This window comes from Oryx dammah, unplaced genomic scaffold (assembly GCF_014754425.2).
Source record: "Oryx dammah isolate SB20612 unplaced genomic scaffold, SCBI_Odam_1.1 HiC_scaffold_6, whole genome shotgun sequence".
Lineage (NCBI taxonomy): Eukaryota > Metazoa > Chordata > Mammalia > Artiodactyla > Bovidae > Oryx > Oryx dammah.
In genome coordinates, this window is record NW_024070190.1 from 22362469 (window position 1) to 22382219 (window position 19751).

Here is a 19751-nt window from a genome sequence, read left to right on the forward strand (position 1 = left end):
CTATTTGTTCAATATCTTGGCAGGACACCAAGAAAGAAGTCCATGAGTTCCTCTGGGCTGCTGGATTCTGCCGGATCTGGATACCATGTTTCTCTGAAATCGCCAAGCCTTTGTTTAAAGCCAGGATCTGGTAAGGGCCTCCTGGAGTGGGGACTTGAACAGGAGAAGGCCTTCAAGGAGATAGATACTCGACCAGTGTGCCAGCATTAGGGCTTCTAGAAGTGACCTGGGACTTTAACCTCTTTGTACATGAGAAAAAGCATACTGCACTGAGGGTTCCCACACAAACAGTTGGGCCATGGCAGCGCCTGGTCGCATACCTGTCCAAATGACTGGATCCAGTGGCCACGGGATGGCTGCCATGCTTCCGGGCATTTGCTGCCACGCTTCTGGGCATTAGCTGCCACTGCAGTTTTGGTCAGAGAAGCAGGTGAGCTTACTCTAGGACAAAATATAAATGTAAAGGTTCCCCATGCTGTTATTGCCCTGATGAATAGCCAGGGGCATAAGTGGCTGACCAACTCCAGGACGATTCACTATCAAGGACTGCTTTGAGAAAATCCATGGGTCCAACTTGAGGACTGTGCAGACACTGAAGCCTGCTCACCTTTTTACCTATGCAAGTGGGAACCCCTGATTGTAACTGCGAGGAGGTCATAGAGGAAATTTACTCATGTAGGCTGGACTTGACAAACATTCCCCTCCAGAACCCAGAACTGGAACTGTTCACTGACTGTAGTAGTTTCATCCAAGATGGGTAATGCAAAGCAGGTTAGGCCATAACAACTGATGAGATAGTGAAGGCTGAGGCATGCCACCAGGGTGGTCAGCACAAGGGGCTGAGCTACGGGCACTCGCCCAGGTGCTAAGGCATGCCAAAGGGACACGAGTCAACATCTATACTGATTCAAAGTATGCCTTTGCTACTTTACATGCTCATGGACTCATTTATAAAAAAAAGGGGGGGGGGACTATTGACAGCAGGGGGAAGAGAGATTAAAAACAAACAAACAAAAATCCTTCAGCTGTTAGCAGCAGTCTGGAAGCCTTCCCAAGTGCCAGTCATACATTGTAAAGGCCATCAGCAAGGAATTGATCCAATCAGCAAAGGAAATGGGTTGGCTGACCAGACAGCCAAGGAGGCAGCCACCCAACCCAGCCCCACAGTGGGCCACAAGTCAATCTTCAACGTCCTCTTGGCACCAGAATTGCCTCCATCTCCAAGAGATACCAAGGAAGAAGATCAATGGGCTCTAAATAAGGGAGGAATATTTAAAAAAAAAAAAAAAGAGGGCTGGTGGAAGCTCTGAAACCAAAGACGCTTTGTCCCCAGCAATATAGCAGACTAGCTGGTAAAACAACATCATGAGACAGCTCATTTAGGAAAAACTGAGCTGGAAAGCGTACTGAGCGGCTACTATTTCACTCCTAAGCTCCCAACCCGGTGCACCCAGATTAGTGCTAGATGTGTGACGTGTGCACAAAACGCCAGCCAAGGAGGGGTGCAGACAGTTGGGACACCGCCATTCGAAGGCCTAGAAGTGGACTTTACTGAAGTCAAGCCCTACAGGGGATGTAAGTATTTACTTGTGATAGTCTGCATGTACTCAGGATGGGCTGAAGCCTATCCCACGTGCACTGAATGGGCATGAACAGTGGCCAAGGCCCTGCTAAGAGACATAATCCCCAGATATGGGCTGCCTCCCTCCATAGTGTCTGACAATGGGCCAGCTTTTGTGTCTGAGATAATCCAAACTTTATCCAGGACACTGGGAATCAAATGGAAGCTTTATAGCCCTTACAGGCCACAGAGCTCAGGGAAAGTTGAACACATGAATTGGACCGTCAAGACTACATTAGCTAAACTCTGACAGGAGACCCAGTTATCTTGGCTCGACATGTTACCCCTAGCCTTACTCCAAGCCCAATACACCCTGAGGTCCTCAGGCTATTTTCCCTTTGAGATCTTATATGGGAGAACACCCCCAGCGACAGGAAAACTCAAGGGAGACCCCCAACAACTAGCTGACCTGGAGATGTCCTGACACCTCCAGGCCCTGGGAAAAGTCTTCCACCATATCACCCAAGAAATCTTAGAAAGGACACCCATTCCTTTCGGCAGTTGGGTTCATTCCTATCAGCCAGGAGATGAGGTATGGGTAAAAGACTGGAAAAAGGAACCACTTCAGCCAGTTTGGACAGGCCTCACATGGTAGTCCTGGCAACCCCTACTGCTATTAAAGTTACAGGCGTCATCCCTTGGATCCACCACACTAGAGTCAAGAAGGCAGTGGCTTCCTGTGGTGCGGACACCTGGATAACAGTTTGGGACCCCGAAAATCCCCTTAAGGTCTGGTTCCAAAAACAACAGCCGTCAGCCACGAAGGACGCTGAGCCCTGCTGTAGTCACTCCAGAAGCTGACTAGTCAAAGGACAGCAGAAGCTTGAGGATTCTTCAGCCTTGCTCCAGCCACACTCCAGCAGCTGGCTGGTCAATGCATGGTGGAAGCTTGAGGATCTGGCTATAAAAATATAGATGGATTTTCATTGTCAGCCCTGGCCTCTATCTCTGATTGGTATCATTGCTGTGCTCTTCACTATAGGACTAGCTTCAGTAGCACTCCAGGACTGGCATTTGGGTCAGAAGCTGTGGTTAGCTGTCTGTTATCTCACAGTAGTGGGAAGCCTCATTCTTATTAGATGTCTCTTATGATTGATTCTCCCTACATAACTAAATTGCTCACAGTATAGCTGACCCCTCTTCACAATAGACTCAGTTGCTATAGCTGTGGCAACCCAAAGATGGGGAGAAAACTTTTTGTTAGTGCTCAATTATCTGTTATGTGCAGGCTGCTTTGCAGCCTTCTGGTGCCCCTTGCTATAACAGATGGTGCCAGTCCTTATCCATCATGCACCTGTCAACATTACAGTCAACCCTTGGAAAATCACTTACTTAACCATCAGCTAGAACAATGTATAGATAGCCAATCCTGTAGGCCAATCACCTACTGCCTTCACAACCAGGAGATGCATGTCCAAAGGTCTGGGTGCCAAAAATGTTTTCCAGTTATACTCCTCACTGTGACTATCTTCCTTCCACCAGAGGATCCAAACCCCAGGCGGTATCCCAACACCATGGCATTGCCAACATGCCCCTGTGCCTCTGTCTATCCCCAAATGCCACGCAGATGTTACAACCCAGACCAAGTGTCTGTCTGCCAAATAAATGGAAAAACCTATTGGACAGGAACAATAATGCAGACAAACGAAATCATGGTTCATCTTTGCTCTAAAAAATCAGGCTCTGCCTGTTGGCTGTATGACCCAGGTTCCAGAGTTAACTCCCTCTTAGACCCTCGTCTGTACCCGGTTATCAGCACAAGTCTTTGCCTTCTTAATGACACCAGCGCCGAGCTGCCCAGGGATTGCTGGCTTTGCTTATCCTTAGGAGCTCCACAGTGCTTAGTTACACCAGTACCAGTGAATAATGCAACAGCCATGGGAACTCCTATAGATCCACCCTTACAAGAGCCAGTCTTAAGGGCAATTGAGTTAACTCAGAAGGCTCCAGAATGCTTTAGAAATGATGGAGGGACTGCACCTGTAGGCAATTTAACCAGGAACAAATGTAATCAAAAACTTTAAAAGGTGAGTGGCTCACTCATCCTCCCACAAACACAATATGGTGTTGCCCCCATCAGGGCCTCTTTGTGGGACAGTTGTTTACTTATGTCTACCAGTTAACTAGACGGGTATCTGCCCCTTAGCTTTCCTCACTCCCCGGATGAATATTGTCCCTACCAACCAGACTGTCACTGTTACTCTGACAGCACACACGCAGTCAAAAAGAGCCATCCAGTTTATACCCCTACTAGTTGGCCTGGGAATTACGGCTGGGATAGGTATGGGAATAGGAGGGGTTGTTTCATCAACCACCTTCTACCATACACTATCCAAGGACTTCACAGACAACATTGAGAGAGTAGCCAGTTCATTAGTGGCCTCACTGGACCAACTAGATTCCCTGGCTGAGGTGAGTTTACAGAATAGGAGAGGGCTAGACCTACTGACAGCTGAAAAGGGAGGACTCTGCCTCTTCCTGAATGAAGAATGCCGCTTTTATGTAAACCAATCAGGAATAGTTAGCGATATGGCCCAACAGCTAAGGGAACAAATCATCAAAAGGAGAGAGGGACTAGCAAACGCCTGGGATAATTGGAACAATATCTGGAGCTGGGCATCGTGGCTTTTCCCTTTAACCAGTCCTCTCTTCATGTTCTTTGTGGCGCTCCTTTTTGGTCCTTGTATGCTCAATGCTATTACCCAGTTCATAACCTCTCAAATTGAATCCATAAAGTTACAAATGATAATAACTCAATATAGCCCCCTAAATGATGGGGAGCTCTGAATGTCCTACCAAAACATGAGATGATGCTTTCTACAATGAGTGACAGAAGCATCAAGAGGGGGGAGTGAAGAGGGAAAGTTAAAATTTTACAAAACCTCCTGCTCTTTCTGCCTCTGTAACTCAGCTTTCTCCTTGCAAAGTCTGGATCACATAGGCCATGTAGTCTCAGAAAGTGGGGACTCACAATGCTAGGAATTAGGCCTTATCTCACTCACCCCTGTCCTGCTCTTTGCAATCACCCAACCCCTGCAAACCCGCTTAATCATGCCTGTCCATGTATAAAAACTCTGTAACCCCTTTGTTCAGAGCTCAGAGCTTGGAGGATTAACTCCTCTGGGCCGACCGGCATAAAAAACCTGAATTCTCCAACTCTGAGTGCAGTGCTTGGTTTCTCGAGTCCTGGTTTCTTCAACACGTACAGTGGTCTCATTCGCAACATTTGCAGTGATGGACTATCATGTTTAATAGAATGGCAAAGGTTTTATTAGGTTGTATAAAGAAAGATCATTTTACCTATTTTGTTCTGCATGCAAGCCCTGCTCCAGTACCCTGTACCAAACAGGTATTCTACAGCTATATAGGAAAATAAAAAAGGAAGGAAGGGAGGGAAGAAGGAAGACAGGGAGCATAGGTAAGAAAGAAAATAATAAAAAGAAGAAAGGAAAAAGGAAAATAAAAGGGAAGGAAAGAGAAGGGAAGAATAAGGAAGAAGGAAAGAGGGGAAAAAAAAGGAAAACTAAGTACATCAAAGTGAATAAAAAGAAAATGAAATCAACAAACCCATTCTTCTTTTTATGCTTTCTAATGCAGCAAATACATGTCTCCAGCCACAATCATACCTTTTAGACGTCAGCTGAGCAAGTGGCTAAAACTACAAGATAGAAAAGATACCACACACTCCAGTAACTGTCCCCTACCTGGGAAACTCCTAGAGACCAGAGCCTCACATTTCAGAGAACAGAGATCAACCACGGCCAGCTTGGTTACTGGCTTTTAGGCAGTAACCTTTTCTTTATGATAGCTAAATTTGCTAAGAAAAGAATAGTTAATGCTGTATGGTGGCAGCTTGCCTTGTCAAGATAAAACATAAGCAAATTGAATTACACAAAAATTTTCTTTAAAAAAATATTATGTATACTCAGGGAAACTTACTTAAAAATTCAGGGTGGAGGGGCAATAAAAATAAGCACTTTGAAAAAGTGTTGAAGGATGGCTTAACACATTCATTATACAGCAACCTGCACATTCACAGACAGGGTGACCACTGGCTGCCATCAATACATGGTATTTCGCTAAAGTTTATGTTATGCATGTTTGGTATTCAGGAAACCAAAACATTGTTTTTACAATCTGAAAATGCCTGTCATTATCTTCACTGAACTAAACTGCTGATTCAATAAAAGTCCCTTTCTTAGTGGTGATTCAACTGTAGCAGTCACTGAAAGATCAGATTATTTACAGATAAAGGAAAAATTTCACATTTGACTAGAACTGAGCATATTCGTATAGAACATTATTTTTTACTCCACACAGAGACAGAAATAAATGGCAATATTTCTTAGCAGCAAATTGTCTTCTTTCATGAACGGAAAAAAAAAAAATTTGTTGTTGGTACTGTAATCGCTGACATGCGAATAGGGTTGCTAAAAATAGGGTTTTCACAGTTAGTCTGAAAACTTCTTATTTAATTTTATATGTATATTTCCTTACATCAGGAAGGTTAAAGTTAACAGGGTTTAATGTTTTCACAAATTACCAACCAGAAGGTAAGAAGCAGTATGACATAACAGTTCTCTTAACACTCTTTTGGATAAATAATAAGGTCTTTGATGTTTCTATATCCTTGTTTTCATAATAGGGTGGCAATAAGGGAGCCTGAAAGCTAAGGGAGCAGAAGCTGTTGCAGTTCCCATGGGAGGGTAGCAGTGGAGATGAATCTGGAAACCAGGCTCCATCCCCGGAGAAGACCTGCACCTCAGCAGAGATAGTTCTGAACGAACCTTGAAGGTGAACGCCTGTCCCCAGATCCCACCCTTGGCAGCATTTGGAGACACAAAACTGAGATCCGGTGGTCAATGAGTTAGCAACTGTGACTCCGAGCTTTATATTGTGTTAGAGACAGAAGAAAAATGCATGACCTACTTGGATCCGATAAGATGGAATCAGTTTTCGGCAGAAATTGATCACAACGGACTCCTTGGTAGCCTTCTTTGCACCTGAGAAAAGGGATAAATGACAAACATACGCATGTGGTTGTGAAAGGTTCGAGATTTCAACGAGCAAAATAGCCACCAATTACATCACCATGAGAACAGTACATTCATGCTTTTGTGACGCTCGGCTCAGTCTAACATTGACAGATGGAGTCTAGAGTCTTATGTCTGTGGGAGAAAAAAACAACAATAGTACCACCTTTCTTTTGTAGTTTTATAGGTAATATCTAGCGAACAAAGAACTGCAATTTAAGATGACCCTCATGGTGTATGGATAATTGTTATCCTCATACTATAATTCTGCAGTTTTCTTTATGCAACATACTGGTCTCTAAAAGACTGCAAATGCTCTTTCAGAAATCATCATATTACAAGTGTTATTTTTCTAATAAAAAATCATTTTCTAACATAACTGATCAAACATTATCAGTAGATCTGGCCTACTGTTCATTTTCCTCATGTTTTACTAGTTGGTTCATTTGCTAATTTTATTTTTATTTTTCACTTAGCAATTTTTCCAGTCAGTGCCGCCTAACTGCTGGGCCAGAAATAACAGCATTTATTTCAGATCTGGCCAAATCGGAAAAGTATCTATCTCTACATGAAAGGTCTCTGCATTTTCTCTAAACTCACATTTTTCTCTCCTCATTTTTCTCTTTTATATTTAGCAAACAAGTGCATGCTTCCTGCAAGGCATTGTCCAGGGAAACTTTCCTAAGGCAGGTGCAATTTGGAGGTGGGATATTTACCTGAAAGCCGTTGCAGTGAGGCATGTCTAGGCAGCCCTGCCTGTCCACGGTCTCTGCTCAATCAAGGCTGGTTGGCCGTCTCAGGACAGTATTGGCTCATCAGCTGACAGTTCAAGGAACAAATACAGCTGAGGCCCAATGCGCCTGCCTCTGAACAATTTGTGTAAGCAAGGAGGTGGCATTTAGTGCACATGCTTGAAGCTTAATCTGTCATGCCCAAGTTAAGCAGACAGGCATCCATTGTTGCTCCTGGGATGAATCTGTCCTACTTACTGAGGAGGAAATTGTGCTGCTGGCATAAAAATCAGATTTAAAAAACAATCCTCTGGTTGTTAGAAATCTATGAAATCGACAAAAGAATTCAAAGAGACCATTCTGTCAGAGACAGGAGCTGTGGATTCTTTCTTTAGAATATGCTTTGTTTTCTGAATGTAATAAACTATTAGATAAGGTCTATGGCCGTTGGAGCTATCACAGTGAAAGGCACCCAGGTAATTTTTCCACCTTTCACTGTGAGCTAAAGTGGAATAAAGGTAATGAGGCAGGCTCTCTTTAGCACCTTTTCAAACCTGGCACACTGGAGTGTGTTTGGTAATTTTCCCTATAGACTGAGAACAAAGACTTCTGATACATGGACACTTCAAATACCCAACAGGCTATGAAGAGAATTTGTTTAAGCAGACACATATTGTCATAAACTTTAAGAAATTCATTTACTGCACTTGAAATAAAGCAGGCATATTACTGATTCGATAATTGTACAAAGTCAGAAAATACTTAAGATGGAAGCACATTTGTGATGAAAAAATAAATTTCTGTTCTCTGAAGCTGCCCTAACATCATCATCTTTATTCAGAATTACTTGATCCACAGTGTTTCAATTCTAATTTTCCTTAATGATGAGTTAAGGTGCTAGGTGCTTGCATGCATTCACTTCTGAGGACTTTATTTCCAACATATGTGGGAGATTTTAAGCACACTTCACTCTTTGTATCTTAATTTGACAATGGTATCCTAGGGAGATTGCTGCTTTTAAGGGGAAGTGCTTTTGTTTTGTTTTGCTTTATAAGGAGTATTTGTGTGTGGAAAAGAAAATAAGGAAAGATGTTTGAGACTGTTCTAGTCTTCAACTGGTTTGCCATGGCTTTGAGCCCACTCTGAAGTGCTCAGGCCTCACGGGTTATCATGAAAATTGGACAGTGCATGGCTTCACCCTGCCTTCCTATCAGCCTGCTGTAGATAATAAGGTGTGATGAGATTGAAGTAGCCCGGCTCAAGTTTGGAAACCTACCAAGGGCTGTGTGACTAGGTAGAGGCAAGCTCTGCTCCTTTGTTAAGGTGGCGATGGATCCCTGCTAATTGGTGCTGGGTTTTTAGAAATAACAAATTAAAGTTTCCACTTAAAAATCACACATGTCACCTTGATAAGTTCAAATCCATCCAAATGTGAAGACAAAATATGCCTAGCTGGTAAAGTCAGTGAGGTGGATTGAATTTATGACACTATTAAACACATAAAGCAAAGGAAAAATGTCTTAGGGTGCACCTCTATTGCATAGTTTGAGTTTGGCAGACCTTCTGACAGTGTGATAAACAGTGTATCTTTTCGAGAAATATCACGGCATGTTTGTTGTGGTTTGTGTTAGTTGCAGGGAGGGGTGAATTTTGAGACTGCTTTTTAAGATTTTTGCTCTCTTGAGAGATACAGGTATAACAACAAAAGAAATTCATATAATAGAAGTTCTTTCTGTTTGTTCATCTTAGTAAAGCATGATGGAATTAATAAAATTTTAAAAGTATATATGTAATCTTTAATGGTAAATACATTTTTAAAAGCATATATCTTGCCTTAATCAGGTTGAAAAGTGGAAGTAAAGGTTGCTTAGTCGTAATCAGGTTAATACTCTATTATTTTTCTACTATGCATTGGTTCAAAGCTCCACTGAATTCATTCACTCTTTTTCTCTGAATTTATTTATGCTTGGAAAGCCTTGCATCATGATAGCAATTTTATTAAAATATATCAACGTTCCCTGGCGTTCTTACACATAAGCCTTTTTTTTTTTTTTCCCTACAGCTAGATGGCCAAAAAGTGGCTCAGAATAGGAAATACAGCCACAGTGGATAAACAGGTGTGTAAAGAAAATGGGAAGAGTCTTACTGTCAGTAGAACAACCACAGTGTAAACTCAATCTCCCCTGGAGAAAGAAATGGCAATCCACTCCAGTATTGCTGCCTAGGAAATCTCATGAACAGAGGAGCCTGGCAGGCTACAGCCTATGGGGTTACAAAAGAGTTGGACAAGACTTAGCAACTAAACAACAATGAAAACCCTGAATAGGGGAGACTGGCTCCTGGCAATGAAGTGAAGGAAAGAAATCGCAGATTCTGAGCCAAATTTAAAATGTCAGCAAAGTATCTCTCCTGGTGAGTTTCGGGGCCAGGCCCCTCACTTTCTACAGTGATAGGGCCAGTTGTATGGTTTCAAACGCAGACCTCACTTCCCTACTCGATATATCCTTCTAGTTTGGCCCTCATCCCCCTCCCACTTGTTCAGCTGTATCTATAATAACAAGCCACCCGTTCTATTCATTTCCTTCTTATACACAGTCCCTGAAGAAAAGCCCAGCTTTAGAGAAAAGCTTTAAAAGGCAATCTTTGGACAAAGGAGAAGAGAACGATACTGACAAAGATGAGAAATTACAATATGCATGCTTGTCAGCTAGAAGCAAATATTTGATTTGTCTTGGGTGTTAAAACAGATGCAATGAACCTAGCACTCAACCTGGGTGCAGAAACCCCCCCCAGAGATTTTTTTTAATGGTTAGCTCAATTGCTGATGTTCCCACAAGAATGGGCATTCTTTGGCCAGCAAAAAGTGGTTACCACGGTCATCAGCCCACATGACTAACTTCAGAGCATGCCCATCTGTTTTGTTACAATACTCATGCTAGTTTCTTTCTTTGAACTCTTTTCTGAATAATAACTAATTAGAACTAATAATAATAATGACTTCGAGTGAAAATGAAAGAACTCTCACTTGTGACCAACAACCTCGCTACATTTCCAGATTATTCTTCCATTTCTCTCACTTACTCCTGTCAGGAGAGCAAAGCAAAGCAAAACAGAAACAACACACAACTGTCCCATCGGGGAACGGTACTATCCATCCTCTGATTCCCTGGTCATTTACTCATCAATGGGAGATGAGATCATTGCTTCACAGCCTTCTTCTCCACTCCAACCCATCTTCACTGCCAGTCTCTGTTATCTACATGGATGGCTCAGCCAACATAAAACTTTCTATCACATCTTCCTCAACTATATCATAATGCTCAGCTGTTGAGTTTATAGCCTTGTTCTCTGTTTAGTATTTGCATGGGTGTACTTCACACAAAAACTGGAAAAGGTCAGTTTTCATTCCAATCCCAAAGAAAGGCAATGCCAAAGAATGCTCAAACTACCGCACAATTGCACTCATCTCACACGCTAGTAAAGTAATGCTCAAAATTCTCCAAGCCAGGCTTCAGCAATACATGAATCGTGAACTTCCAGATGTTCAAGCTGGTTTTAGAAAAGGCAGAGGAACCAGAGATCAAATTGCCAACATTCCCTGGATCATTGATAAAGCAAGAGAGTTCCAGAAAAACATCTATTTCTGCTTTATTGACTATGCCAAAGCCTTTGTGTGGGTCACAATAAACTGTGGAAAATTCTGAAAGAGACAGGAATACCAGACCACATGATCTGCCTCTTGAGAAACCTATATGCAAGTCAGGAAGCAACAGTTAGAACTGGACATGGAACAACAGACTGGTTCCAAATAGGAAAAGGAGTGTGTCAAGGCTGTATGTTGTCACCCTGCTTCTTTAACTTATATGTAGAGTACATCATGAGAAATGCTGGATTGGAAGAAGCACAAGCTGGAATCAAGATTGCCGGGAGAAATATCAATAACCTCAGATATGCAGATGACACCACCCTTATGGCAGAAAGTGAAGAGGAACTAAAAAGCCTCTTGATGAAAGTGAAAGAGGAGAGTGAAAAAGTTGGCTTAAAGCTCAACATTCAGAAAACGAAGATCATGGCATCCGATCCCATCACTTCATGGGAAATAGATGGGGAAACAGTGAAAACAGTGTCAGACTTTATTTTTGGAGGGCTCGAAAATCACTGCAGATGGTGATTGTAGCCATGAAATTAAAAGACATTTACTCTTTGGAAGGAAAGTTATGACCAAGTTAGACAACATATTGAAAAGCAGAGACATTACTTTGCCAACAAAGGTCCATCTAGTCAAGGCAATGGTTTTTCCAGTGGTCATGTATGAATGTGAGAGTTGGACTGTGAAGAAAGCTGAGTGCTGAAGAATTGATGCTTTTGAACTGTGGTGTTGGAGAAGACTCTTGAGAGTCCCTTGGACTGCAAGGAGATCCAACCAGTCCATCCTAAAGGATATCAGTCTTGGGTGTTCTTTGGAAGGACTGATGCTGAAGCTGAAACTCCAGTACTTTGGCCACCTCATGCGAAGAGTTGACTCATTAGAAAAGACTCTGATGCTGGGAGGGATAGGGGGCAGGAGGACAAGGGGACGACTGAGGATGAGATGGCTGGATGGCATCACTGACTCGATGGACGTGAGTTTGGCTGAACTCCGGGAGTTGGTGATGGGCAGGGAGGCCTGGAGTGTTGTAGTTCATGAGGTCGCAAAGAGTCGGACAAGACTGAGCAACTGAACTGAAGTGAACTGAACTTTACACAAAACTTCTATATTCCTGTTCCCCATTTTAAACCCTAGGAATGATACCAGGAAGGAAAAAAATGGGCAAGCTCATGTCGTTATTATATTACATACATTCATTTTGGCCATTTTTATACCTAGAGACCTTCTACTGCACATATTTGCAAAAATGCATTTTACATAATTTACAGAGAGAAATGCATGAAGTTTAGAAATGTTTGCTTCAATTGTAGTATAGGGTCTGGTCTCTGCATGCATTTTAGAGAAATAATGCATGCTTCTTTCTTGAAAACTTGATTTAAATATAAAATTTCAATCAGCAGAAATCAATTAACTTCACAAGAGAAATGGTAGTGAACTGTATGGTTTGTTTTCTGACTGTGGCAACTTTCATTCATAGACAAAAATCACAATTACTCTTTGATATTACAGGAAAGGAGTCACTTTGTCAGTGATACACAAGTCTGCCAATTTGTAGGGGCCTATTAAATGCTGATTTGAGTTAAAAAACAAAAACAAAAAACACTCCCTCCAGGTATTCTTCTTTATCTCTTGCCAATTCTCCTCAGCCTCAAAGTCGGCCCTTGGTTAGGCAAAATGGAAAAATCATCAGGCATTTAAACTTTACATTTTAGATGCAGGGTAGTTTGGTGCTCAGCCTGGTTTTTAAATCTGGGATTGGCTATTTACTAGCTGCCTAGCCTTCCTCTACCTTCCTCCTTCTTTCTGTAACATGGAGATAACAATAGTAGCTCCCTCCTAGAATTATTATTAGGAATAAATAATACTTATTTTGGTAAGCACTCAATATGTGACAGGTTTTTTTTTTTAAATATTCTGTGAATTTGGAATCATCATCCTAGCTATTCAAGTGAAGAAATGGAGGTTCACAAGGGTTAAGCCTCTTGTTTCAAAATCATACAGCCAGTAAGTCTTTGAACAAACTCAACTAGGGTTGACTTTAAAGTCCTTGTTTGATCTGTGGCACTTTCTGGCATTCTTCATGGAAATCGTATAGATACATAAACCATTGTTCATTCAGCTAGCTTTCCCAAGATTAGTATTTAAAAATATGGTCCAAATATCATGAAAAGAAGCCATGATTCATGGTTAGAAATAAAGACCTAGATTTAAACATTACTAGACAATTTCAAAATGTTCTTAAGCAAACCATGTCACAGAGGTTGGTTGCTGATTTAAAGGCAAACTTCATAAGCTTGGATTAATTTAATGGATATTCACCAGGTATGGATGGGAAAGCTCTGTAATAGAAGTACCACTCTTAAAAATGACATTTCTTGATTGTGGACTGTTCTCAGTTTAAAAAAAAAAAAAAAGAAGGCAAAAGCACAGAGGATACAGTTTGACCAAGGTGAGTAAACTGCCCAGCACTGAAGAAATGAGGAGTCCTGAAGTTAGAATCCCAAACTAGGTCTCTATCTGAATGCAGATGTGTGCTGGAAAGACTAGACACTTCTCAAGGTAAGCATCTGCCACCCAGAGCTATAGGCTCAACAATTACTTATGAAGTTACAACCCATTCTCTTCCCTGCCACTCACTGCTGAGGCTGAGATCTAGGTTGTGCTATGGAGAATATTGTGACACTGATTAAGGTGTAAGCTTTCTTTAGCTGAATTTAGAACTTAATTAAGTGGTCTTATTTAAAAGAACACTAATTAAGACAGCAAGATATTTAAGTTAACCAAAATTGGAATTAAATTTACCTATAGTCTAGCTGTAGGTACTGTCTTTCTAAAATCCTTTGAACTATAAATGGAAGATTAGATTTGAATTCTTTTAAACTGCAGAACAGCTGTCTTTGAACTCATGAAGATCTTCTGAAGTGTTATCAACATATCACAAATTCCATGGCTGAGGCAATTTTTGCCTATAATGTCACTTATCTTACAACTATGATTATTCTTGCTAATGAAATTATACCTGCAATTTAAATAAATATATAAGGATTTTTTTTAATTACCCTTTAACCAAGTTTGGATTATAAAGTGGATGGAGCCTATTATACAGAATGAAATAAGTCAGAAAGAAAAATACCAATACAGTATATTAACACATATATATGGAATTTAGAAAGATGGTAATGATGACCCTATGTGCAAGACAGCAAAAGAGACACAGATATAAAGAACAGACTTTTGGACTCTGTGGGAGAAGGTGAGGGTGGGAAGATTTGAGAGAATAGCACTGAAACATGTATATTACCATACATGAAATAGATCACCAGTCCAAGTTCGATGCATGAAACAGGGCACTCAAAGCCAGTACACTGGGATGGCCCTGAGGGATGGGGTGGGGAGGGAGGTGGGAGGGGGGTTCAGGATGGGGAACACATGTGCACCCATGGCTGATTCATGTCAGTGTATGGCAAAAACCACTACAATATTGTAATTAGCCTCAATTAAAATAAATAAATTAACTGAAAATAATAAAGTAGATGGAGGCAAATTACTTCATCATGAGATTGATATGATTTCAGAAGTAAATATGAAAGCATCTGCTCAAATTTAGGAGGTGTGATGCATTCAGTTAATACTTGAGCCCTAAAGACAAAAAGGAAAAAAATGATTTCTGGTCTGATAAATTATATATATATATATATATATATATATGTAAACCATGTGTGTTCTCAACTGCAAGTTCCTTTCAATCATGTGTAAATATTAGGTACCTGGTCCAGCAGTCACCCATACACTTCACTGGTCAATTTTAGAACCAGAGAGACAGAACCTGTTTACATTGTCATCTTACTCTCATATATGGCACATTCACTTTTGAACACTTTTGAGTTCTCATGTTAGTTTGGATAAATTTTTGGCTTTTATAGAAATTTCTGCCCCTATTTGGTCAAGAGCCTCACTTACCTTTGCTACCACATTAACAAAATTAAAACACACAGGATGGCATGAAGGTACTACACAGATTAAAATACATAGCAGTATCATCCAAAGCAGCCATGCGGGCAAAATAAAGCCATTCTATCTAATTTAGCTTTGGCTTTACTGCATCTTAAGAAGAAAAAAAAAAAAAAAAAACTCTTTTTAGGGTAAAAAGGTAAATTAAGAAGTAATTTATTGGCCTTCTTGCAGGAAGACTTCCCAAATTCAATATCACATTAGAGGTAGTACAGTAATAGTTGCCTTTATCTAGAACAAAAGGGTTATGGGGTAATAGTGACAAGCAGAAGATGGATGGATTTTTGCTTTATCAATTCAAGTTAACAAAATGCTATGCTATTAATTTCCTGTATACACAAAATCTATCATGAGAAATGTGAGATTCTAGTTTTCAAGGGAGGTAGCCTACTATGCTGGAAAAGAAATGTCCTGTGGATGCAGAAAGACTCCTATTGCTGCCACTGAGAGACGTGACAGAGGTTGGTGATAGACCTCTCCACAGCGTCAGGGGCCCACCTCTAAGTGGAGTTATGAGTCTTGACTTACTGTGTGTTCTGTACACATTGCATGGACCTAGATTGCCCCTCATCCTTATAAATATGCTTAATAGTAAGAAAATTTAGGTTCTAATATTAAATTCAGAGGAGAGTCATGCTCTCTTCCCCCACTTCCTTAATTCAAAGTTCCCATGACTGCCTTTGATATTTCTCAGCCAACACCAGACCAGGATTTACTGTCACATCTACTCCCAGTGGGGCTTCCCAGGTGGCTTAGATAGTCAAGAATCTGCCTGCAACGTGGAAGACCTCGGTTCGATTCCTTGGTCAGGAAGATCCCTGGAGAAGGAACTCGCAACCCACTCCAGTATCCTTGCTTGGAGAATCCCATGGACAGAGGAGCCTGGAGGGCTATAATCCATGGGGTCATAAAGAGTTGAACATGGCTGAATGACTAGCTCACAGACTCCTCCCTATGATCCCTCCTTCCTAAAATTTTCATGTAAGATGTCACCAGGGCTTGTCTGGTGGCTCAGACAGTAAAGAATCTGCCTGTAATGAGAACTGGGTTCGATCCCTGGGTCAGGAAGATCCTCTGGAGAAGGGAGTGACTACCCACTCCAATATTCTTGGCTGGAGAATTCCATGGACAAAGGAGCCTGACAGGCTGTAGTCCATGGGGTCACAAGAGTCGGCCAAGACTGAGCAGCTAACACTTTCATTTTCAAGACATCACCAACATAGTGAGATTAGCCAATCACAGACTTTCTCTGATGTTCAAGGTTCAACTAGTAGCAGATTCCTTCACTTGTCTCTCTCTACTCACTTGAAATTAGAAGAGTAATTGACTCACATGTTCAGACTAGTCAATGGAAGAGAAGTGGCAATCATCCTTATCAGCTCACAGTTCAGCAAGAAATGTAAAACTGAGCCAGAATAAAACATTCTAAACTTACTATATTAGCCTGTTTGGGCTGCCATAACAAAGTATCATAGAGTAGGTGGTTTAAACAATGGAAGATCATTTTCTCACAGTTCTGGAGCCTAGAGATCCAAGATCAATGTGCCAGCAAGGCCTGGGTCTGGTGAGGGCTCTTCTCTTGGGTTGCAGAAGGCTGCTTCTGCTACCTTGCATGGTGGAGAGAGATTGACCTATCAATAGTTCTCCCTCGTCAATCTCTCTCTTCCTCTTCTTCTAAGGCTACCAATCCTATCAGAAGAGGACCCTACCTATACGGTTGCATTTAATCTTAATTACCTCCTAAAGACCCTCTCTCCAGATCCAGTTACACTGAAATTTAATGCTTGAATGTAATGAGTTTTCAGAAGACACAATTCAGTCTATGACAGTTACTAAGTTAGGTAATTTATATCTATAGCATAGCAAAGACCAGAATTTGGATTCTCCCATGTTTAGAGTTTTCAGATAAAATATACAACACCCAGTTAAATCTGATATTCAAATAAACATTTTTTTTGGCAATAGTGTGTTCCATGTGTAATATTTGGGACATACTTACACTAAAAATGCATTGATTATTTTTATTTGACATTTCAATTTAACTGGGTGTCCTAAATTTATTCTCTAGACCTGGCAGTTGTATGTAGATGAACTTCTGATTAGTCAAAGAAGAAAGAACCATCAACAGGAACACCTAGATTAAAGTTAATGTATAGTATTTTTGCTATCACTATAATTTGTTCTGATAAATTTAGCAATCTCTTGTTTTAAGTATAAGGAGCCTGGGGGTATTATATTTATTTTTATCGACCAAGCAAGGAAGATAATGCGTTCATAGAGTCTGGAGGAGGCAAATTAAGGTTCTTAATTTGCTAGTTCTTCAATGGCCAAAACACTGAAAGGCTACTTTCAGAATGTGACGAACATCAAATGAAGCAATGTTGTTTGTAGATGTTAGGTACAGATTTGTGACTCAATTGTGCAGATCACTAGCTACCACTTTGCATAAATTCTGAATAAATTGTAAGAGCATCCTGGCCAGGAGCCCAAGTAAGACCAAAGGAAGAAATAAGGTCCACTCTTTCTCCTTATTTCTGCAACTCACTCTACTTAGGATCACTTTAATACTGAGGCACTCACATGCTGTTGAATTTGAAAGGCAGTGAATAGAGATGTGGAACATAGGGCAATGATACCTCCAATCAAAGACACAACATAAGAAGAAACTCCTCTGAAGGACTGTGAGGTCCTTTCTGGAATTGAATGCTTTCAGAAGACAGTGAGTGAGTAGGATATCAACAAAAGATCAAACAGGACAGCCTTGTTTCTTGCCTGGATAATGTGGGTGATTCCCTGAAGCAAAGCAGTACACAGCTTGATAAGGAAGAGTGAAAAGGAAATAAATCTGAGAGATAAATCTTATTTAAAAGGCATCTTTATGATTGGCATTATAAAGGAGAGAAGGAGCTCATTAGCAAATGAACTGATAAAACCATGCACAGTATGCTTCAAAAAGAAGTGGGAATAATTATTGCCTAAGAAAGGGGGCAAAATATCCACACAATGTCATTCACAAATCTGTTTGCAGACATCACAGAGCAAGCTGCAAAAAGTCCCACAGCTTTCAGATTTAATTAAGTGAAGAAAGCCAAAAAGAGACTCGTACAGTTCACATGCCTGGATCATAGAAAATTCTACATGAAACATGATTTAAAAAAAAAAAAAGCCATTTAGAAACCCCTAGAGTTTGCCAAACCCTCATTCAATAGCATAATTTTTCCTGTTTCTCACAGGATATTGTACAATCCACTAACAGGGTGCAGCATTTCTGCTGGCTAAAGGAAGTGGGCAGCTTTGATCAGAATTCACAATAATATATCTCCCTTGAGTGATAAATGATTTACTGCTGAGGATAAATGGATATAATCTTTCATTATGCATGACATTCATCAGCAACAAGGAAGCGTTGGACTGAATGGAAAGTGATTTCATATTAAAAGCCTCATGCAACTCAGACTGAGATGAAAGTGAGGTCTTGCCTTGAACAACAACAAAAAAAAGGCACAGACTTGTAAGTTTAAATGGATGCTCAGTCAAATATAATCGTTACTGTAAGTCTGGAAATCTGTTAGGAGGAAACCAGGGAGATATGTGACTAGATCAACCCCTCAGTTTTGCACAAAAAAGCCCCAATTTCTTAACCATACTATTCTACTTACTGAAATGTATCATTAAGTCTAACTTTGATAACTGCAAATAATGACAGAACCAGGTAGAGAGGAGTGGGAAGAAATGGCAGGTTGTGTAAATGACTTAAATTTCCATCATTATGGAAAGTCAATGCATCATAACTAAAATAGATAAAGAAAGAAATAGGGGCTTAATATATTATTTAGAGACACAAAGTTAACAACTAGGAAAATGCCAAATATTAGTGGAATGCGAGCGGGGAATTAGTGCAAAATGATAAGACCAAGGCTGGTGGCTTTTCATGATAAGCACACTTACATTTTTTTTTGTTTGTTTAGTGTGTGTGTGTGTGTACACATGCATACTTACATGATGAAGAAATTTAAGTATGGAAATAGAGCAAATTATTTAATTTTTAAAATGATTCCAGTTCTTAGCTTCACTGGCTCCATAATCCAGTTCTTACAACACAGCTTCATTTGATTTTCAGTAACAAGAATTTCCCTAATACTATAGTATATCTTAGAAACAAAAAGACACAACATGAAAGGCAATGGGTAAAGATGAGAAGGCAAGACTAGGAGAAATGCTCAAAAAAGACACATCTGATAAAGAAGGGCTATCCAAAATCTACAGGAAGCTTAAAATTCTATATAAGAAAACAAACAACTCAATTAAAAAACAGGCCAAGACCTGAAAAGACATGTCGCCAAAGACAATATAGAGGGAAAATAATCATATGAAACAATGATCCACATTCAGAGTATCCGGGAAATGCAAATGAAAACAATGAGCTATGTCTACACACCTTTGAGAATGCCCCAAATCCAGAACACTGGCAACACCAAATGCTGACGAGGACCTGGAACAACACAAACTCTCATTCCCTGCTGGTGGGAATGCAAAATAGTACAGCCACTCTGGAGGACAGCTTGGCAGTTTCTCACAAAACTAAACCTACTCCTACTATACACTTCTGCAATCATGTCCTTGGTATTGACCCAAAGGAGTTGAAACGTATGTCCACAAACAGCCTGCACACAGATGCTTATAGCAGTTTCATTCATAATTGCTGC

The 19751-nt window shown here is 40.6% G+C and overlaps 1 protein-coding gene across 2 annotated transcripts in view; it reads right to left on the reverse strand.

Moving 5' to 3' along the window:
• NRG3 (neuregulin 3) overlaps positions 1-19751 on the reverse strand; it is a 1219292-nt gene that overhangs the window by 292949 nt on the left and 906592 nt on the right. For both annotated transcript variants that reach the window (XM_040242574.1, XM_040242573.1), the window contains exon 3: positions 6551-6624. In XM_040242574.1, coding sequence (XP_040098508.1) covers positions 6551-6624 — 74 coding nt within the window. The remainder of the gene's footprint in view (positions 1-6550; positions 6625-19751) is intronic.